The sequence below is a fragment of the Denticeps clupeoides genome, chromosome 5, assembly GCF_900700375.1.
Source record: "Denticeps clupeoides chromosome 5, fDenClu1.1, whole genome shotgun sequence".
NCBI lineage: Eukaryota > Metazoa > Chordata > Actinopteri > Clupeiformes > Denticipitidae > Denticeps > Denticeps clupeoides.
This window is the reverse complement of record NC_041711.1, coordinates 30406079-30429376: the sequence shown is the minus strand read 5'-3', so window position 1 is coordinate 30429376 and position 23298 is coordinate 30406079. Positions and strand designations below refer to the sequence as shown.

At 43.5% G+C, this 23298-nt stretch overlaps 1 protein-coding gene across 4 annotated transcripts in view; it reads right to left on the bottom strand.

Moving 5' to 3' along the window:
* rbms3 (RNA binding motif, single stranded interacting protein) overlaps positions 1–23298 on the bottom strand; it is a 111188-nt gene that overhangs the window by 21490 nt on the left and 66400 nt on the right. For all 4 annotated transcript variants that reach the window (XM_028978762.1, XM_028978761.1, XM_028978763.1 and 1 more), the window contains 2 exons: positions 11436–11593; positions 10402–10481 (listed from right to left, as the gene is read on the bottom strand). In XM_028978762.1, coding sequence (XP_028834595.1) covers positions 10402–10481; positions 11436–11593 — 238 coding nt within the window. The remainder of the gene's footprint in view (positions 1–10401; positions 10482–11435; positions 11594–23298) is intronic.

Genomic DNA, 23298 nt, shown 5'->3' with positions numbered 1-23298 from the left:
AATGTTGGCCAATATGTCTAGATATGGCACAACCTTGAGTACATTATTGTAATTATACCACAGTTTATCCTTTAATATTTATTCATGACTGTTGCAGAAAGACTTTAGATTTAGCTCACATAATGTAATCGTTGTAATCTAATCTGAGCTGTTCCTTGGATGCATCATTGTTGTGTGACACAATCCTTCTCAGGTAATAAAAATGGCACCTCAGCACTAACTAGCAAGTGAAACGAAAGTGGAGGGATTGTCATTGTGAAACACAATGCACACGGTGCACACAACGAAATGTATCCTCTGCTTTTAACCATCACCCTTGGCGAGGAGTGGGCAGCCATGACAGGCGCCCGGGGAGCAGGCCTGATGGGATCTATAGTGGTATTAGATTGATTTTGAAAACTGTGTCAACTTGGGGAGAATGTTTCACTTCCTGCACAAGACCATAATTGATGGCATTAAGCAGAAATGTCACATGGGTCCTGTTTACTGCTCATGCTGAACTTCCTTTAGAAATGAAATAAGACCTACAGGAGAAATAAGAAAACTGGAAGCGAAACACTGCAGAAATAAAAGACTTTGGCCAGTTGACAGGGTGGATGGTTAAAGAGGGGAGTTTTTGGTCAAGTGTGAGTTAATGTGCTCCACAACTCAACCTGTGACCATTCATCAAAGGCCCTCAGAGGGTCATTGTGGGGTCAACAGTGAGAAATGTCCATTGTGGGACAGGTCAAACAGCAACCATGCTCATATGTGGCTGACCGAACACGTTGACAATAAACCAACCACGAATGCCTGTGTTTCCCTGAAGTGCTTGCCAAGAACAGGGTATATAACACTGGTTTAACACACACACACACACACACACACACACACACACACACACACACACACACACACACACACACCATTTGTGCAACTCAGTGTTTACTAACAGAGCATTAGAGAGAGTTATTTTCCAAGGCGCTGTGTGCATGCGATGTAAGTCGGTGGTGGGCGGAGTGTGTGACCCCAACAACGCGGGTGTCTGCATGCCACCCACACAGTAGCAGCATAGGCTGCTTGTCTGTGTTTCAGCACCAGCACTTCAGACCCCCAAACAGCCTACAGCTCCGCAGTGCAGAGCGCCATATAGAACAACGTGAAAAGCGCCTTCATCAAAAAAGAAATCCCACATATATCACAGCCCAGAGGCAATTCTGTGAAGCTGTTGCTGCTTCAGACAGGGGTGGCGGTAGCCTATAGCCAACAAATATCATAGACCCGAAATCCTTAGAAAGCCCTTTGTGCATCTAAGCAATGTATATATACTGCTTTACTTTGATATTCCTCGTATTTTTACAAACTATCAGAAAACCATCTGTAACCTATCAATCGTTTCATGCTTTAAAAGTGCGTGAAACTGAACCCTCGGCACTTCCCTACCACCTTCGTGTCTACAGCCGGTGAATCTGTAAACTCTCACTGACCTCTCAGCTGACTGCCAAGAACCAGCAGCCCATCAACAAATTCTCGGCATGTGAGCACATGTGACGTCCGGAGGATTTAAAATAAAGTGTGAGCGAACGTCAATATTAATTGGGATAATGGCACAAATTGGAGTATGGAGGGTGGGGATACTGCAAATGGTGTGGAACAACATTTTGGCACGGTGATGTAGCTGAATTATACTATACTGTCATATTTCTTTTTTTTTTTTTTTTGCCTGCCTTTAGGTAACACACAGCCAGGATAAACAGAGGAAACCAAACACAGAGTAAGAGAGCAACAAGTACACCGAGAGTAGAGGAGCGAAGAAGAGATCAGAGGAAGATGTACAGCACACACGAGGACGGGTAATTCCACCCTCCCGCAGGCAGCAGAAACACCAGCAGCACCATGTCAGAGGAGCTTTCCAAAAAGTTCACTTTTGCATACAGCGGTGAGTGACATCGAAGTGAGGGAAACAAACATTTGTTTGGGCACAATCACTGGCTAAATATTGGCAAATGCTTTGGCGTCCCCTCACCATGGAGACCGGCAATGAGGAGAGGTTGTCGGGGAGGTCGTTCCCCGACACGTAGAATACAAACAGAACATAATCAGCTTAGCCTCTGCTCTTCCTGCCTCTTTAATGGGCTCATCTCCCTTTGTTCCCCTTCCCTCGTTCTGTCTTCCTTTGGTTCCGCCGCCGGGTGTCAGGGCGGGGCCCACAGACACTCCATCTTTGGCAGATCGCAGGGGTGGCCTATGCCCTTCCTTCCAAAAGTGGGAGAGAAACTAATTAGCCTGTCTTCTACCCATCCTACACACTCGTCCTAGCCCTTTCTCATACTAATGAAATCCATACTTCCTCTCTAATCCTCATCCACAGTCGCGTCAGGTTGAGAAATTGATGTGGACAGCAGCTTCTGCATGAAATTAATTTTTTATTCGTTTTCATGCCACGGCAATAGTTTCTTCCAGACACTGCAAATGCCCACCCCTTGGGCTCCGGGAATAAAGGATGCTGATTTTTTGAAGAGAACGTTGGGCTTGGTTGGCTGTGGGCCAGCCGCTTTTTTAAAAAACAGCGGCCTCAGTATCTCAGTACCGGGTCTCTGTGCACGCTGGATGAAAGGGCTCATCAACTAAAATTGAGGTGTCATTAGTAAAAGGAAACCAAAGCTCTAGTGCTCTAGAAGGGGAGTGAACTTCTGACATGCTTTACTAATCTTTTCTATTATATGCATTAAAAAGAAGAAGAAGAAGAAGAAAATATCACCCGCTGATGGATTCTTTTCTCAAAGGCTAAATCCCTCTGTTGTTCCTCCATATCTCCACTCTGGGCAGGGGTACGCAGGGGCGAATAAACCTCGTCTGATCAGATAGCTTTTCTGAACGACCTCATTTTCTTCTGAACTTTCCCCCTCATTATAATTTTATCTCTTATAAATATGATAATCTGAGTGTATCTCATTGCTTTTGTTTGTGTCCCCACTGAGCCAAATCAATCACGCCGCACCGGAGCAACGAAGCGAATAATGCGGCTACCATCAAACACAGCTTTTAAAAATAAAGACACCGTGGCTTCTCTGCGTACGTGGGAGGAAAGTTTGGTGCCATGATAAACTCATTTCATGCAAGTTGGCAAAAGCTAATCTGATGTCTGTTTGGCGTCTGCAGCTCGCACCAACCTCAGTATGACCCTGGTAGGGGCTCCACAGCCAACCAGCCCCACTGGAGCATCGGTGAAGGTGGCGCTTGCAGAGCGTCTGTATCCCATTTAATTCTGATAAAAAAGGCGACTGTCTCTGTGTTTGTGATGTCTCTGTGTTTAAAGAAGTGAAGGGAGAAGTGAAGGGAGCAGAATTAAAGAAGGGGACTTCTGTCATCTCGTCGCCTCTGTTTAGGGTTGGCGGATCAAATGGAGCACGCTGGAAAAACGGCGGCGAGATTCATGCCTGTGTCCTGGCATGATAGGATCTCAGAGGAACCGGTGCCTGGCAACAGCTTCCTATCCCCAGGCGACGTGGTCTGTGTGAGGGATTCTGTACAGATCCATCTGAACGTGGTGGATGGGCTGTTTGCAAATTGCATGCTTTACATTAATGAGGTCACATGACACGGTCAGGGGACCTTCTTTTTTTTTTTTGCTGCGGCTGCTGCTGCTGATGAAGCACTATGAAGATATCTGCACACACGGTTGTTTGTTAACTAACTTACACTTTCATACAAGCTATCGAGCAGCATAAACAGGGCACGATTAGCTCACACACACACACACACACACACACACACACACACACACACACACACACACATACACACTCAGGTGAATGCTTACTTTGCTGCGTCTGTCAGGGCTAGGGCACAGCAGATTTGTTCCCTTTGTGGTCATGATATCTCTGTGTAGTTTTAACTATATGATAAAAATATATATTTATATTATATATTAAAATATATAATAAAAAAACAATAATAGCAAAATAAGAAATCCACATTCACACAAAGTGGAAAATTGCATACTGTATTTAGGAGTATCCTCATGAAATGTAATAACTGTGACCCCACACTAGAGCAAACAAATATATGTCATAATGGTACAGGTGGCATAATACTGATTTTTATTGCTAAAAATAGTGTCCATATACCTGAAACAATATCTATTGTGATAGACACTTCCTTGATAACGATAGCAATTTCAATTATTTTCTTTAATTTAAATCAGATGTCTTCTGAAATGCAAACCGCTGCAGCAGCACAGGAACATGTGAAAAAGTGGGCTAACTTCCTATCTCATCAAATGCACTAATGCCTATTACATCCATTGTTAGTGAGGCCTGCTATGAGTGACACATAAACAGCCAATCATTAGCAACTTCCATTAGATCACACCATCCTTGTGTTATGCCAGTTTCAGACTAAACGTGACAAGCGAGGCACTGTCTTCTGAACCCCACGTTTTTTATTAAGCGCACGCCTGAAAGGCGATCTTTCATTGAGTGTCACTCCAGAAGTCTCTACGGACACTGGTCAGAGTTGAATATTGTTGACTTTTGACCTCTACATGTCACACATTGACGTGCGACCAATACAAAAAAAATCAAGAAAAAAAAACAAGATGGAGGGGAATTTGAGTATAGCAGTAGTAATTAATTGATTTCAGGGATTAAATTAAACCGTGTTTCATTTGAACTGAAATAATTAGGTATGGCCATTCTGTGGTGGGATTGTGAGGGTGGTGCACACTTACGGCATTAACCACACCAACATTTTCTACTCAACCCCAAGGCTTTCACTGGATGCCACGTTCATTCTGATAGTAGAAGTGGAAACCCTGCATTCAGTCTGAAACTGGCTTTAAACAGAAGCTAATGGTTTTGGATAGAATGAATGCAGATGCAGAAGAATATTTGACAAAAAGGGTCAGATTAGCTCGGAATTTTTTTGGGACCATTTACATTTACGGCATTTATCAGACGCCCTTATCCAGAGCGACTTACAATCAGTAGTTACAGGGACAGCCCCCCCCGGAGCAACTTAGGGTTAAGTGTCTTGCTCAGGAACACAATGGTAGTAAGTGGGATTTGAACCTGGGTCTTCTGGTTCATAGGCGAATGTGTTATCCCCTAGGCTACTACCACTCAACTAAACAGAAAACAGTTGTATGTAAAGTATGCTTTATTGTTGACATAAAAAAAAAGTTTTTTCTTTACTAAAACAGGAAATTTACAAATCGATCAATAATATTGATTATTGGGTAATATGAAGAATTTTATTGTGATAACTTTTTCTGCCACAACGGCCAGGCCCAGATGGCCATGACCTCTCCAGGACACCGTATTAAATTTACATTACATTAGGACACCACATTGCACATCAGGGATCAAGAGGATCAATACATTTTGTGGCTTTTATGATGCACATGTTGGAGGAACCAGGCTAGTCCAGTAAGACACTCGCCTGTGAACCAGAAGACCCGGGTTCAAATCCCACTTACTACCATTGTGTCCCTGAGCAAGACACTTAACCTTAAGTTGCTCCAGGGGGACTGTCCCTGTAAATACTGATTGTAAGTCGCTCTGGATAAGGGCGTCTGATAAATGCTGTAAATGTAAATGTAGTCCATAGCTTAGCCAGTGAAAATAATCAAGTTCATTAGCACGTCGTTTGACGGAGCAGATCAGCACACATCACATGTGAACTTCTGGTATCTAATATCAGCCTGGCCTGGCAGAGGACGAGCGCAAGGGGGTGAGCAGCCACCGCAATGGGCTCCAATTAACACATCCAAGACCTCCAAATCCCTTCCATGGTCCACCAGAGACAACAGATGCCAGAATATGCCGCGCTCAAGGAGGATCCTGGAGATGTGTAATGACTGGCAGAATTTGCAGGAAATTACCTCAGATGAACACAGCTCAGCTCAAATCAAACAATTTCACACCAAGAAATAAATAAAGAAGCAGTAGCAGCCCTTCCAGTAACATTCTGGGAAAACTGACGTGTCCTTAGGGGCAAATTGACCAAAAAGTCAGCAAGAAGAATATTTGAACAAACAAAATCCCACGATTAAAAAAATAAAAAATACAATGAATGCTTCGAGACACATAGTTCCCGTAGTCTCGACAAGCAAACAAACCCTGCGTGTCAAACCCTTCCTGGCAGCTTGATTTCCCAATCTCACAGGCATTAAAGTGGAGCAGAGCGGAACGCCGCTTGACGGGTCAACCCCCCCCCCGCATCACCAAAGCTTTTCATACGGAGACAGGCACTGTAATTTACCCTCCCCTGTCGACAGGAGGTTATAATGGGTATCTTATTAAGGGACGAGCCCGTCTCTGCTCGCACATAATGGAGCTGAACAAATGAATAATACAACAAGTAATTTTTGGTAATTAGCCAATCGGATATCTCTCCGCGGAGAAATTCCGCCTCTGTTCGGCTCGGTCTCAGCTGAGCGTCAGTGGATAGACTGAGAGCTAAATTGCATTATGGGAGGGAGAGATCTGTGTGTGTGTGCGTGTGTGTTTTCTCCTTTACTTCAATGCCTGCACCCAGGCCCCTAATCTTATGAGTACAGGAGATGAGAGTGATGTGGAGAGCCTGAACAAATCTGATTTAAATGCACTCTAAATGTCTTGTGGGGGCCAAGGACATAAATACGGATATTTGACAGTAAATGAAAATATCTCCCTCTTGCACGCTCCCTCTTGTTTCCCCCACTTCTCCCTGTTTTTCTTGAACCACCACCTCTACTCTCATTGCACCAGTCACATCCCTCTCCCTCCCTTTTTTTGGGTTTCTTTCCATTGTCTCTACCTCTTTCTATCTCTTTTCACCCTCCCCAACTCCCTTCCTCTCTCAAGAACCCCACACATTGGAGAGGTGTGTGTTCCCACAGCCTTGAGGTTGTGAGGGTCAAGCTGTTACACGGCTGTCATCATTATCCGGGTCCGCATCAGCATCCCAAGAAAGTGCATGTGTGGTTATGAGAGTGCAGGGCCTATCGGATAGCTCCGCCGTGGCCTTCTAGATGTGTGCGTAAGCAGGAATGAGACCCCCGTCCAGCTGCCACACTCCCCCTCCGTCTCCACTCCCCAAAACACATTCTTACAACATCAGGGATGCTCTCAGGTTGAGAGGGAGAGAGGCAGAGAGGCAACCCCAACTATAATTGCCCTCAGTGTTTAATGTGTGGGAGGAACACTGGGCTGTTCAACGGGGCTGCAAAGTTTAAATGAACAGAATATTTCAATACAGCAAGTGCTCATCACTCGCGCTAAAAGCTCTTTAATTGAATTGGCCTCGAACCATTATAACTACAGAGGCAAAAACGTTGCAGACACTCCAGTGCAGAGTGTTTTATTGGTGTTCTGATGCACTGTTTTCTGTGCTGCAGTTATTCCAACCATCTAAACTTTATCATGAGAGTATTGTTAAGCATTGCTTAAGAGCATAGGCTTATATTACTTAAATCTAATAGAATAGAATAGAATAGAATAGAATAGAACAGAGAATGCCTTTTAAGAGAATACAAAATATACAAAAATACAAAATACAATAAGGTGTCAAAAATTACAAAATGACAGCTCTATATACACAAGAAAGTCAATTAAAATTCACCAGAAAGAATTCTGCTGAATATCGGGCTAAATAAAAGAAGACAGCTGCAGCAACAACAAAACCAGGTCTTCAAAATCCTACATGTGGCCTTCAGATGTGGAATAGAATGCAACTTGCATTGTGCATTGTTCCATGTGCAATGTAGTAAATGACTGTATCGTGACCATCAAGTATAAATCTTATTGTTATTGTTAAACAGACATGTACTTCGCTTTGGAGGTTCCTTTCTATGCCCCGTCAAAGCAGACACCTCGCTCCCATCCAGAAAACTCCTGGCGCATGCGTGTTTTTTCCTCACAGTGTGATAAGAAGATACGGTTTAATTAAATCAACTTAAAATCACTGCTACAATCAAGGTCTCCTCCATCATGGTTTCGGCGGCTGCTTCGATGCCTTGCTTCTGCTGTACGCCTGTCAATGCGTCACAACATGCAGAGGTAAAAACCTCGCTGGACTTTTTTTCTAAAGGAAAACTTTAAAATGAATTGGTGTCATTTTATACAATAAAGAATTAAAGCATTTTGATATATATATATATATATATATATATATATATATATATATATATATATATATCAAAATAGGGGGCAGGCAAAAGTCGTAGACAAAAGGCAAGATCAATCAGGCGTTAGGAAAGAAGGCTAGCGTCTCTGGGAATATAATTCAGCCAAGAGCGGGCAGCGTCCCCCCTGGCCACCTGACTTTTATACTGGATGCTGCCCGCTCTTCACTTCCGCTGTCTCCCCGGCTGATCTTGCTCCCTCTGGTGGTCTGGAGGTGCACTTATTAAATATGTCCCTGACCATATACACCGTTAAGTACAATGTAATAGTCTGTAGCTGTATACTGAAGGAGAAGAGGAGATATGAGGTAAATCTTCATTTTGGATGAACAAATGTTCAACAACACATACAGCATTCAATAAAACCCTTTTCTTCTCAGTGACTCATGCGATTGCAGATGCAGATCCAGAAACCAGGAATTAATAACACTATTCTGGCAAAATTCGACGTTTTCCTAGGCGAATGAAGAAACGCATTTAAACCACAAAGATTTATTTATTTTTTTACCAGAAAATCAATTTTTTGAAGAGGTACAGTGACACAAGGAGAGCTAGCAGAACCTGAGCTTGTTGGGGAGACTATGGACTTCTCTGGGTTAGCTGCTCAGTGACAGAAGAGCGAGGAGCACTACCTGGTGTACATCGGACATTAGGACTTGAGGTGAACTTTAGGAAGACTAAATATGGTGGTGGATTCTTTTTTTTTTTTTGCACGTGCAAAAAAGCTTCCACCAAGTGGGAATGACTTGTAAATAACTGCCTGGGTACTGCTACATATTAAATGCAATTGATCCATCATCATTTTCCAAGCAGGAGCACATCAGTTACACTGCTTGGCAGTCTCGCAGCTACTGAGAAAGGAAAATCAATGAGGCGCTATTTTTGAGCTTTAAACCTTGATATCAATACATACCGTGTTGCTTTCAAGGCAGATTCCATTACCTCAAGCTCCGTGGAGCTTCAGTTTACCCCTGGCTGTGATACGGCGGCAGGGTTTTCTTTGTGTGTGTGTGTGTGTCTTTTTCTGAAGGTTATTGACAAGGTCTTCTTTATTAATTCCTTAAAACACTCTTGGGCTCACAAGGCAACCTGCCATTGAGTTTGATAATGTAATTCACCTTCAGAATGGCTCGTTAAACTCACGCACTCGCACATCCACTATGTATAAAAATGTATATTAAAACAGAGGTTGAGAAAATAAGCACAGCCGACAGGCAGAGCATTAGCCTGGGAGCCCAGGCTCGGTCCCGTATGAGAGGAAGGAAGATGAAACCATCTATCATACACCTGTCCGCCTGTCTGACACCGGGCTGCTCTCCGCACGTCACAAATCATGGTCCTAAAACAGGAGCTGCATCCTGGCTGCCCCTGCACTCACGCATATCTGCCTCTGTAGCTGTCTTTTTTGTGCTGTTTCTTTACATTCGTTCAATGCTTCTTTTCCTTCAGCCGAGTCACTCACAGAGTCCTGGCATCTTACTGAAGGACACAACCAGTTACTGGCCATCCTCTCATAGTCTAGTGGTCAGAATAATAAAAAAAAAAGATCCATGTGCATTGGCAGTGTTAACACTCAGACGATGGTTTTAGTGCATTCAGGCATGTAACGTTGTAATTAAAAGCGGCAGTGACGTGAAATATTTAACTTAGCAACTTTTTCCACTGTGGTTGTTTTGGGAACTGACGGGTCTCACTAATCCATTTGCACTTCATGTGGGGCAGAGCTGACTCGACTGAACGGCCACATTTTTTTGTGAAGACCTCGTTTGTTGGCCTTTGGCTGTGTATGGGACAGGCTGTGGAAAATTCCCAATTCTCTAAAGTCCTCAAATTATAGTAATGCTATTTGTTTTGTGACATCGCTATTGCATATTATTTCCCAATAATACTGGGAAGAGAAAATTATTCACAGCCGGGTCTGTAACACAAGCGCAGCGCTCCAGTTCCGCACCTGAACAGACACGACGCAGACAGGGTGCATGCAAGCGCTGGAGGCCTGAAGTCAGGTGTTCACTGGGGTGAAGACAGACTGCTGGCTTTACGGGACATGCAGTTAGCTGTTCCACTCACACGCCAGCGGCTCATTAAATAAACACCTAATTAGCACCACACAAAAGTTGCTTTCAGGAGCACAATGACGGCCCATGTCGGGCACCTAAAATACACACGTCACGCACACATGCACTCTCGCAAGCCTCACACTGGCGCGCTGTTCGGTGAAAATCCAGCCAATGGGCGGAGGCTGCCATTCTTACCTGGGACACCAGGTGGGGTCTTCAGAAACTTTCCATTGAAATGCTGAATCACCACGTCACATTTCTCAGTGGATTCCATTCTGAAAGGAGTTGAAGAGCCCAGTAAGAGCAAAAATACACACACACCACCCTAAAGCACACTTCCACCAGCCCTACAATAGAATCCAGGCCAAAGTGGACCTTGTTAATGTGTCTCCTCACTGTGTAGTTAGAATACATTCAGCCATCTTGCCTAATGCTGTCTGAGCTTTGTGAAGCCTTATTCAGCTTTGTTCAGCGAATCGTGGCTGAATGGCTAATTGGTTGACTGGCTGGCTGGCTCACACTCTCGCAGGCCCGGCAGCGCGAGCCTCGGCTGGGTCTCTTACAGGGCCGCTGACCCTGAACAGAGCAGGAACGCCTAGCCCGTCCTGGGCTCTAATCTCTGCCACATGACTGCATAGGAGATGCCCCGACTCTCCTCCGCTCTGCAGCTCACTGACCGGAGAGCGAGCAACATTCACTGACACCCAATAATGAGCGAGAGAGGGAGAGCGAGATAGAGGGGCAGTAATGGGGAAAACACAGAGCCAGGTACACAGACAGCATAGATACGCTTTCATTAGCTGAATACACATCCACACACTGTTTACTGTCTGTATGCAACGGCAAAATAGCAGAAATGTGAATTCTACGGTAAAACGAATAACTGGTTACACAACAGTTCAATATAAAGGAAAATATTAATTGAATTTACACTCACAGGCCATTTGATTGTGATTAGGAGGATAACATATCATGGTCATAAAATGTAATATATTGTAATAATGATTGTAATAATGTAATAATTACCATGCAAAAATCAATACAATCAATTTAACAATTTAATTATGTTTTTTCTGTTCATGCACCACATGACATGACACCTTACACAGAAATAAAATATATATCTTCTGCCGTTCCTATATGAGTATCTTCAATTGTCTCTGTCAATTAATTAGTTACCAGCTAATGTTGCTCTGGGTAAGATATAAAGTAAGCTAAAGCAACATTACCTGGCAAACCCTACACCTCTGCTGACCCCATTGGCATCCCGAAGTATCCGTGTGGAAATGACATGGCCAAAGGGCTTCAGCATGTTCTCCAGCTCCTGCTCATCCATGGACACAGGCAGGTTGGAGATGTACAAGTTCGTAGGGTCCTGCTCTTGTTGCTGCAAAGAAGAATGAGACAAAGCAAAAGGATTAAAAAAAAAAAAAAGTCTACACACCCCTGTGTACACGAAAATGGCATTTTGAGAGGTAAAGCGCTCTGTGCACCATGTGAGGAAAACCCATAGTGCAGCTGAACTTAATCAGAGTCTCTTTAACTGATGGCAGGTGCAAACCGATGAAGAATGAACGCTGCAATTAAATCAAAAGGTGCTTCAATTAATTGTTGCAAACACTTATGAAACCAGCTTATTTTAATTTTTTTTTTTTTTTTTTTTCCCCCAAACCGATTTGTTAGTTTAACCAAATAGGTGTTTAATTTAATATGATTTATAGCAGTCTAATTATTTTACCTAACATTATATATTCATTCTAGCTCAACCAAGGAGAGAAGGAAAAATACATTTTGACAATTATTCTGCTTTCATCAACCTCCATTTTTTATGTGTCCGTGCAGTGATTCAACCACTTTGCGCACAGTAATACACGAATATATGAGCCGTGTCCCACAGCCTTGTTCTGGGCCTCAGCAGCCTTCCCCATGATGCATTCTTTATCCAGCTGTGCCCTCCGAAAGGAGCACGAAAGAATGATTGTGTAGATTTATGCTTGCGGCTCCACACGGGTGGAGAACTCCTCTCCAATTTCTAATTATCCCCATTCTTTTTGGCAGCGTTGCCCCGAAAATGATTCTGTGTTTGAGACAGGACGCCTCAGGGGGGAGAGAAGGATTGTTAAAATGAGCGGCGGGCAAATGAAGAAATGAATCTGGTGGGTGCCAGGATTGTTCACTGCTCACGTTCAGGGCCGTGGGATTTTTTTTTGTTTTTTTCACTGATTGCACTGATGGCTTTTTTTTTTTTTTTGCCGTGCGATACATGGCATTGAAACAGAGGACCTGGATGAATCCCACGCAAGTCTACTTGAGCAGATAACCCAATGGATCATGCACCAGCAAGCACCAAGCACACTTGGGTTTTATGCTACTGGTAGAGGAAGGCATCATGATTATGATAATCTTCATGCAAAAAATCTATCACTTTTATATCCAAAATAGATAATCATGTTTCTGACACAATATCAATATTTTCACCGTATAATAGTCATCCTATTTACAATGAGACATATAATTACAGTTATGATACCATATAGCAATTTGAGTGGTTTAATGAAAGGTTTGGTAAAATACTACGTGGGAGACAGGCTTTATGTGTTGTGAGTGAGATGGGCATGGAGTGCAAGGCGAGCAAATGAGAGAAGGACAAATAGAGAAGAGACGAGGTAATGGCTGATGACAGATGAAGGGGTACCGAGTGAGCTGAGAAGTGTTCAGAGGCGGAGAGCAGAAGGTACGCTGCCTAAACATCCACTGATGCCCTGCAGGGCACCATTACTCCTGTATTAAGTGATGTGATTATGAGGGAAAGCCAGCAGTGCTTCTTATCATATGGAGACTAAAACACACACACACACACACACACACACACACACACACACACACACACACACACACACACACACAGCACTGCACTCCAAACCAATACCGCTCTTCGTGTCAAATGATCTGTCAAATGATATTGGAGTTAATGGAGAGGTGTCTGTGAATGCTTGAGGCAATTGAGAAAATACACACTTGTATAAAAGCAAAGCTTCAAAACGAAATATGGAATATTTAGCTTATAAGACTTGCTTGGAATATTATTTGGTTGGAAAAAGCCCCTAATTGACCATGTGTGGATTTGTTCGAAAATGAGTCATTTCTATATACATTGGGGTGTTCATGTGCTTATTTTTATTAAGAGCTTCGTTGACCTCAGGGCACGACTTCCAAACATTCCCTGTCTGTTTGAGCGAGGTGATGTAATCTGTGCAAACCTTTCAAAGGAGATTACCTCAATCTCGGCATGGGAAAGAACACCATCATTTCCTGCTTTTAACACAGTCCCACAGCCACTTCCACAAATTGGCCAGGGAGGACTTGTTAACCATCTGCATATGTGTGTGCTGCGTGTAGGAGTATATGTGCATAATATGAAAAGACAGGTTGAGTCTGTGTGTTTATGACAGTGTTTTGGAAGCAACGGCACGAAGACGGAATTGTACTGAATTGTGCTCGGATGAGTGCATGCTGTCTGGCATCTGAAGCAGGTTGGATTCATCAGGCTGCTGTCAATCACACCCATCAACGTGTACCTGCAGAGAACATGATGGAGCATTTGTGTTGTCTGCAAAATCAGCAAGTAAGCCAAATCGTCGGTGAATATGCCAGCAAATGTCACAAACCACAATGCCGACTGATCCTTGACTGCATGTCGAAAGACTTTAGTATCCTCCACAGTCGGTAAATATGAGAAAATCCTGCTGGTTGTAACGCGACAACCAAATTTTACAGACATCAGATACGTGTTTTACCCTGAATGCAGAAGAGACTAATTTTTTTAAAACAGACAGCCTTTACAATATACCATAATACACAATGGGTTCCATACAGGCATACAGGTGTCTTCTAGTCAGGAAGGGACGTGTCATGTCACCTCAGGTTATACACTCTTGGAAGGAGTGTGTAAAAAAAATTACACAAATAACATATAGCACTTTAGTTGCCGCATGTTGTGTAAAATGTACAGAACATGAGCCTTTGTTCAAAGCATTAAACACAATTCCTTTTAGTGTCAGATTTTGTTCTCTTTTTATTTATCTGAAATATGGCAACTATGGTGTTTCTTTAAAAAAAAATATATATTTCAGATAAAATATACGTTTCTCTTGTTATTACTTCAGTAGTCCCAGTTGCTCCTCCCCTGCGATTCCATGCTTGTGTCTTGTTCCTCATCCTCTTTATGACTGTTGTCCAAATGTGATGCACATTTGTTCAGGGCTTTTAATTTTAATTTGATCCTTTCCCTGTGTTTTCTTGGGTCTTCTGTACTTCATGGAGGTGTTTCTGTTTCAGTTTAGTTTAGTTCAGTTTGGTTTAGTTCAGCTTTTACTCAACCTTTGAATCTCGAGCCTGTGAAAATGGCACGGGCACAGAAATGGTGCAAAGATTAATTAATTATTGTTTAAATTAAAACAACTCAAATTGTTATGTTGTATGTGGTGGCAAGCCATTTTTGTAGCACTTAGTTTATGTATTGTACCAGTCCGTTAGAAACATATATTAGCCATTATCCATTAACATTAGCTTTTTTATTAACTATATGGTTTTGCTGTCTTAATAATTCAGAAAAAAATACCAAACGGATGCTGAACCTGGGTGCTGGATTTAAAATAATTTAAATTATGTAGAATCTTTAGTTCTGTCATGATGCTTTTTAAAATAAAAATGAAAAAAAAAATGTTATGACAAGGTATTAAATGTGTTAAAATCATTTTTTTTTCATTCACAAATGTGACAAATAACATGTGTAGGTTGTTGGTACTTTGACACAATATACGTAACCAATGATAGCACATGACATGTAATAATATACATGTTAACACACCTTCTTCAGTGAAAAGTGTAAACACAGTGAATGTGTTAAAATTAACAAAACTGTTTTCCCAAATTCATGCTTTTAAGAGTATATAATAATAAGAATGTAAAACAACAGATTTAGATATAGATTTAGTTTAAACACTAAGGACAATTAATGTCTCAGAATACAATTTGATCCAATCAAACCCAGTCTCTAAAAATCACTGAATCATCTCGCATTAATAACCTCTCATTTGTTCAGGGTTAGGATTAGGCAAATACATACAGAACTATATCAAAATGTACATCAATCCCTACTTCCCTTGAACAAATACAGTCAACAATCAAAGAACAACCCATACATTCTAATGTCTAATGCTTCACCTCTAAAGGGACAAACCATTTCTATATTATTTACAACTGTACTTTGGGCGCAACAAAAGTATTTTGTTTATTTCACACAAATAAATGATTTATGATATATGCTGCATGCGATACACAACCAAAGCCATTATTGTAGCACAGTAAGTGCTGTACATCTGTATTTTTATGTTCGTAGATTCTATTTGCTATTCCTGGATAATAAGTGATGCTGCTCTCCTGCAAGGCTTGGAAGTCAGCAGTTACTCAGCAGCACGCTGCATTCTGTCTCCACTGCACATTTCCTCTCTCTCCAGGAACCCAACATCTGCTTACGCCATTACAGCTCCGGTAGCCTATCCACCACGTTCACCAGCTGGTGCTCTGCACCGTGCAGTCGGCTCACGTTCTAGACTCCGTGGAAGAGTCAGCACTGAATATATCACTGCGTCAAACTGCGCCGCTGCTAAATGAGAGATTTACGCCGGCCCGCAGTATCCGTCCCCGCGTCCACTGCACCGCCGCAAATTAAGAAGAAACTTAAGATGCTGCTGAGAAAGATCTATGACACACTATCACGAAAAACACACATAATGAACATGTTATAAGCACTTTACAAGCACTAAACTGCTGCCTCCCTGGAGTCTAATTACAGAGCAATTGAAGATGACATTTGTGCACGTTTTCTCGGGGCGTGCAGAAGACAACGCAGCCCCCAGTGGGGTGTAAAACCGTGCGTGTGTTTTAGCGTGCTGCAACATGTAAGCCTGCACACGGGCGCGTTGCCGTCTGTACGTTCGGCCAATGGCAGCCGAACGCCATGCATTGTACTTCTCCTTGTTTGGGGAGGCGTTGGTAGGGATGAGCTCTCGGCTCCATAATGAATATGCCCCCACGGGCCCGGGAGATCTCCCTCCGTCAGCAGTCACACTGACTGCCCCATTCATCCTGTCCCAAATTATAGCAGCCACTAACAACAGAGGCAACGCGCCTGTGCCAGAAGGGATTAGCCAATTGGGGCTCCACGCTCCAGTTGGAAGTGTGCCTGAGTCGGCCCGGGCGGTGAGATGCTCGGATGGGGGGTTATGAGCGTTCCCCTTTAAATGACATCTAGCCGGAGTTCACGCTGACTTTAAAAACCAAGCAGGATGGACGGCCTCCAGCGTTTCTGCCGCGGTTGCAGCTGGATGATTCTGAGCTGCGGAGGTGCCGCTGACTTCACTCGACTGATGCCAGCGTACTTAATTAAGGATGCTGTGAACAGCTGTCGTGACGGCGACTTCATTTCGGGATCTGTAGTCAATCTCTAACGATTATGAAAAATAAATGTGAGGTAATGATCATTTAAAGCTTATAGGAGCGATTTCTGTACCAGCGGCATGGACCAGCCCGACAGTGGAAGTGGGGAAAGCCTGTGTGGCGGTTGTACTGACTGTGCATCTGGGGTGTGTATGTGTGTGTGTGTGTGCTGTGTTAAATGACTGTGTGAGTTTCAGCCGCCTCAGAGACAACATCTGCTCAGCCTAACAAGGAATGCTGTAAAAAAAAAAAAAAAAAAGAACATTCCACAGTGTCTGTGTGAAGGTGTGTGTGTGTGTGTCCAAGCTCCAGGCGTTTTGGCTAAACGGCCACCGTAAAGATTAGCGGTCCATGACCAGCAAAACACGTGTATGATACACTGATACACTGGGCTCTCTGACAGGCGGCGCAAACTCGCTTCCTCTCCCTCCCCTCCTCCATCGCGTTATGCATTCCTTTCATGGAGCCTGGGCTTTTTCTTTATGCATGGCGGGGTCAAGGGCAGGGCCAATCTGAATTGTAATCTCGGCCCGGGCTGATATAGATCTGCGCCGTTTAGAGTTGGTCATTTAGAGCGCAGCCCTGTGCTCTGGGTCAGCGTGCTGAGCAGAACAGAGACATGTGCCCCTTCTCTTCATGCCGTCCATCCATCAGTCCAACCATGTTTACAGGAGCCAAATGAATTTATGATGTATTACCCTGTTAAGGAGTCTCAACTGGTGGGGCTATGCTTTTGTGCAAAACAACAGGGAGCGAAAGAAAGCAAAAAAAAGCAAGAAAGCAAGAAAGAAATGGAAAGCACAAATGTGCATGTTTGCCTGGCGTTCAGTCTGTAAGCGTGTGTGTGTGTGTGTGTGTGTGTGTGTGTGTATGGGGGTGCTTGTGAGCAAAGAGAGCGAGCTTGCGTGTGTTTGATGCATTAAGTCCAGAGTAATCCATCACGGAGCAGCAGCAGACCATCCAGGGCTGAGCTGTCTGTCAGGACCAGAGCAGTGAATTATGGGAAGAGGCATACAGAGCCTGGCAGTGGAGGTAGAATCAATCACAGAGTGGAACCAAAATAATAAATAACAAAAAAAATAATAAAAATATAAAACACAACATAACCGTAATGGAAAGGTACCTAACAGCAAGTTGAGATAATATAACCAAGACGAAGAAAATCCCCAATTTGTGCATTTAAAAGGGCAATACCATAAAGAGGGCATGAAAACCCCATGGATGCATTTGAGACGCACAGAATTGCATGTCTGAGGGCGAGACGACTTAAAAGCACCACTGTCTGTGGCTGAGGACTGGGTCCTGGCATTAAAAAGACCCTGAATGTTTCCAGGAAGGCAACAGGGTCTCGTACAGGAGAAGCAGAAGATCAAATAACTGAAACTTCAGCAAACTCAAGCGAGTCATGGAAGCAGCCATGTACTAGACAACATCTGCCTCACTGAAAAATAACAGACAGCATAGATGCGATGGAATATGAATATATGCGGTGCAGTAAAAAAAAAAAGTAAAATAATTAGGCAATCTTCTTCGGCTCAGCGCTGACATCATGAAAAAGCAAAAATAACCCAGAGATGGTGTCATTAATGCCTGTGTGGCTTTCATGTTCTGTTTGCGGTTGTTCACTCCATTATCCATAAAAAACTCTCATAAAATCTTCAGGCGTGAAAGATTCATTCACGATGTGTTGTGACTGTTTAAAACTGCGGAAAAACTCCAGTGGGTTTTGTGCTAAAGAACACAGAGGTTAACAATGGAAGAATGTATGCACTCTTTCTCTTTTGCACACTGCACTCAGATATCAAGCTGAATAAGACAAAATGGTGTCAAAGAGACAAGGTGTGAAGAAGACTTGAGGTGTCTCTGTAAGGGCCAAGTGTAAAACAAGATTTAGCACATGAAGCAAGTTCACTACTCCTTGGAACACTACTCCTTGGACCGCTGTGTACAAGGGAAGTGTAGAGAACAGAGTAAATAGAGGACAGACAAAAGAAGGCTTAAATCATCCAGAATGCATGAAGCTGTCAGTCAACCTAATGGGGCCTTCCCCTTTAAAACGTTTTTTATGAAGGTGTCATTAATGTACATCTTCTGGGTTTTAAAAATAATTAGATGATGGAGGAAAGTGTATGATTTATAACGATAAAACTTCTACAATCAAAACCAGTCACATATAATTATGGTTCGACTAAAAAAAAAAACACTCAAATGGTTGGGTTATTTTGAAGCAGAACCAAAATCCAAAGCACGCGACATCAATTTCCCTCAGTGATTCACAGTGAGAGAGTGTGTGTAAATGTCTGCAACTGGGATCTCGGGAAGACAAGGGCATCCCCACATCCGAAAACACCCTGTCTGAGACCCGTCTCCTGCTCTCGCTGCAGGTGCCTTCTACACCGCACTCTGCGGGGAGTGGAATATTCCGACTAGACGAAGGGAAGTGATTGTGAATGACAGCATTATCCTGCAAGTCCACGTTCCCGGCCTCCACGGAGGATGGCCGCTAGCCAAAAAGCTGCTGCTGTGAGTACAGCTTGGGGAGACAAAAAAAAAGCCGGCAAACTGGCAGCGCTTGACCAGACCGTATCCTCTCCCCGCACTGCCAGAGTGAGCACCGTTAGCACGCGTCCACGATTTCAGAGTTGCATTATACAGGGTGGGCCATTTATATGGATACACCTTAATAAAATGGGAATGGTTGGTGACAATGAACACATTTTATAAGTATTCAGAAACTTGTAAATAACTCATGAACGAATAAAGTTACGTTAACACCAAGCACACCGTTGTTTTATTTCCAATAAATTTGATGTCACATGACCCTCTTCCTATTGAAAAAACAAAAGTTGGATCCAAGATGACCGACTTCAAAATGGCCACTATGGTCACCACCCATCTTGAAAAGTTTGCCCCCTCACATATACTAATATGCCACAAACAGGACGTTAATATCACCAACCATTCCCATTTTATTAAGGTGTTTCCAAATAAATGGCCCACCCCTGTAGAAGCTTTATTATAAAGGACGAATCTAAATATTAGTCTGGATTCATTCACGGCGAAATATGTGCGAGTGTAACACACATTCGTGAAAAAGCTAAAATACTAACACCCCGGCACACAAGTTTGCTGGTCCCTGTGGCCCCCTCCCTGTTCTCCAGGCCCCTGCGTGCCCCCCTCCTGCTGCTGTAATCAGAAGTAATGGGAGTCAGCTGTGGCCCGCTCTAATTGGCCAGGAATGCAGACGGGGGGGGGGGTTCGCCTGTCTGCCGAGGAGAGCGGCCAGCCAAGGCCGCTGTCATACGAGGGGGACCTGTTCCCGGAGAGCTGGCTCTCCGATTATGACGGTCAGTAAAATAAAAAAAAAAAAAAAAAAAAACCTGGATGGATGAGGAGTGCCAGGATTTTCTTTGCTAATAACGCGGAGCCCGCCATCCATACCAGGGCTGCAGACGAGTTAACGGCATCGGTGGCATAATCTCTGCCGGAGAGTAGCCTCTGAAGAGCCTTTGAGAAGCGGTGATTGTGGTAATAATAGCCATGACAACATCTAAAGAGCGAGAGAAAAAATAGACTCGCCTCTGATAGACTGGCTATTACCGCATCGCTCCTTCTGATGCTGTTGCCGTTTTTATTGTTTGCGGCGGCTTCAGGCAGCGGGTCAGGAAAGAGCTCGGTGCTTAAGATGAGGTCACCTCCCCGGCATCCGGGGGCACGAGATTGGAGAGATTGGGTCACTGTCAGCTGCCTCCAGTCAATCTCGACTTTGATAGACGGGATACAGTATCCGAGGAAAGGGTACAAAATCCCTCACGCTGGGCGCCGCTAATGGATTTGCGCTGTAAACCAGCGGCTGATAATATCTGGAAATGTCAAGCTGCACAGAACAAAGCACGGCCTGATGAAAAGAATCATCGAGCACTTCCAACCTGAGACACATGTCAACACATAACAAGGGCTTTTGTCTGTTACTGTTACTTTGACAGTAATACAATACCGAACGAAGAGCCGTGTGCAACCTGCGTAGAATAACGGGTTCCACAACCCCCCCTAACCCAACGGCGCCTAGTAAACAGACTCTGCGGCACGCTGGCCGCGTTGTGCGAGCCCGTGGTTGGCTAGGGCCGAGAGGCGACGGCCGATGGCTGCCTTCGCCTCGGAGCGCCTCCCCCCTTGCGAGCCGCGCCGCTTTCGGGCTAATTGCAGCGGGCCGGCCTTCCGTTTTCATGTTGAAACAGCAGCTTCGGACTCGTACATCACGCCCAGGAGGGCTGCGGGAAGCTAGTTGCTAATGACTGGCACGGAGGAGGCATCCCTCCGTGAGATGCCATGCTAATGCAAGCGAAAAAGCCTCTCCCCCGGAATGGTGGATGCTGATATTTTCTGAAAGGGGAAGCCCCAGTGCAGACCTCACTGATGGGGAGAATGGGGGATGGATGAAGCATCCAGGCCACTGATAAAGTGCATCTCACTTTAATCTGAATAAAGAAATCAGACAAGAGTTAAAAACAAGTTGCTTACTTGCTGTGACCTCTACAGTTACGAAAATTAGGTTTATTAGGTTGATAAATAATTCTCCATATAGTAGGTGACGAAATCTTCATCCTGCATGCTAATTTAATTTCTTACTTGTATATTGTGTTTTTAAATGTTATATATTATGCTTATTTTTATACCTTTGTATTTAATGTTATTGTTGAATTTAATGTTACTGTTTGTATTTTAATGTTACTTGTATGCACCATGGGTCTGAGAGTAACGCAATTTCAATTCCCTGTATGTCCTGTACATGTGGCAGAATTGACAATAAAGTTGACTTTTGACTTCGATTAACATTATGTTTAATTTCCTGAGTCTTGGTTAGTATGGTGTTGGTGTTTAGGTGTGTGCACATTGTGTGTTCTGGTGTTGTGGAACAAAGCCACTTCAGAACACGGCTGGCATCAAGATCAAGCAACTTTTGCCAGGGAAGAGGGGAAGCAAGGTGTTGCACTTTAAAGCACAGGAGGAATCTGGACTGTGGAGAGCGCACCAGCGGACCAAAGGGTCGCTGGAAGAAGACCATGCTTCAGGTTAGGGACGGGAGACTCTTCTGAGGGGTACCTGGCTGGAGGCCGAGACTCCAGTTGGATGGGCCGCTAAATGATTCATGGCGTCTTGGTGAAAGAGTGCGTGCTGTCTACATCGCCGTCTGTAGCTGGCCTTGTTATGCTAATTTCGGGGGAAAGCTCTTTGAAGCTCGGTTCATCCCAGCCACGGTTGATGAGAGGCCTTTTTTTTAACGGCTGTCCAGAGGGACTCATTAATGGAGAAAGAAAGAGGGGTGTCACACTGGGAGGAAAGAAGAGTGAAGGTAGACTGAAAAAAAAAGTGCAAGACATCTAGACAAGAGAAAACAGGGCAAAAGTAAGAAAGCACCGAAAAACTGTGTTTTTTGTCAACACAGAGTACACCTCCCACAATGCACTGGGGTGGCCACTGAGGAAGTAGCCATGGCTGAATTTATTCAAGCTCTTGAGACACCCCAAAACTGACTGAAACCTCAAAAGTGATGTGGAAAAGCTATTATTACCTTACCTGACACTGTGAACAGTACAGTTGCAGCACATTACAAGCCTTTATGGTACATATGAAAATTCAAAAACCTACAATCTGTAAAGATTTGGGAGCCCCTCCTAAACTTTAAGGTTTGAGGTGTTATCTGACATTTTGCCCTTATGCAATAATGATGCTTAATGTCCTATACACTAATCAGGGTGGTAGTAGCCTAGTGGGTAACACACTCGCCTATGAAGCAGAAGACCCACGTTCAAATACCACATACTACTATTGTGTCCCTGAGCAAGACACTTAACCCTAAATTGCTCCAGGGGGACTGTCTTCTGCACCCCCTATTCTTTCCTGTAACTACTGATTGTAAGTCACTCTGAATAAGGGCGTCTGATAAATGCTGTAAATGTAATCACATCACTGTTAAGCTGTATATATGTTACTGCTGTTATTTGGGGGAATGGGGTAACTGTTTAAATTGTTACTCAATCTAGTTTCTTCGTGCCTTCCACTGTCTATGTGTGTTTTTTGTTATAGTTTTTGTAAAATGACAAAACCAAATAAAAATTAAAAAACAACATACAATCTGAATACTTATATTAATCAAAAATCTGCACATGCAGATATAAAATGAGCATTTAGCTTTAAATATTCAGTAGATTCACAAAATACAATCAGCACAATTTTGCATGCACTCAAGGGCACACTCCAGCCTGCCCTATGGTAACAATAGAGACAGTGCATGCAGAATGGATATTTTGCCCATGTGTGTGCTAATTTGCATATAAATATGGCTATTGGCCATAATGAGCAGTGAGAGTGAATGTGCTTTCTGAAACTAGAAGAAAATTATTAGCAACTAGTATGATTTAACGATGAAAATCTAATCTCCTTACATTGCCTGAATCTGTGTCAGGTATAGGCAATGCTGCAGATATGCAATAAATGGACATCCATCTCAAAGAATGAAATGATTACAGGTGCATGAGCAGATGGCAGTCACTGGAAATAAATCTGTATTGATCCTGACCCCGAACCCCC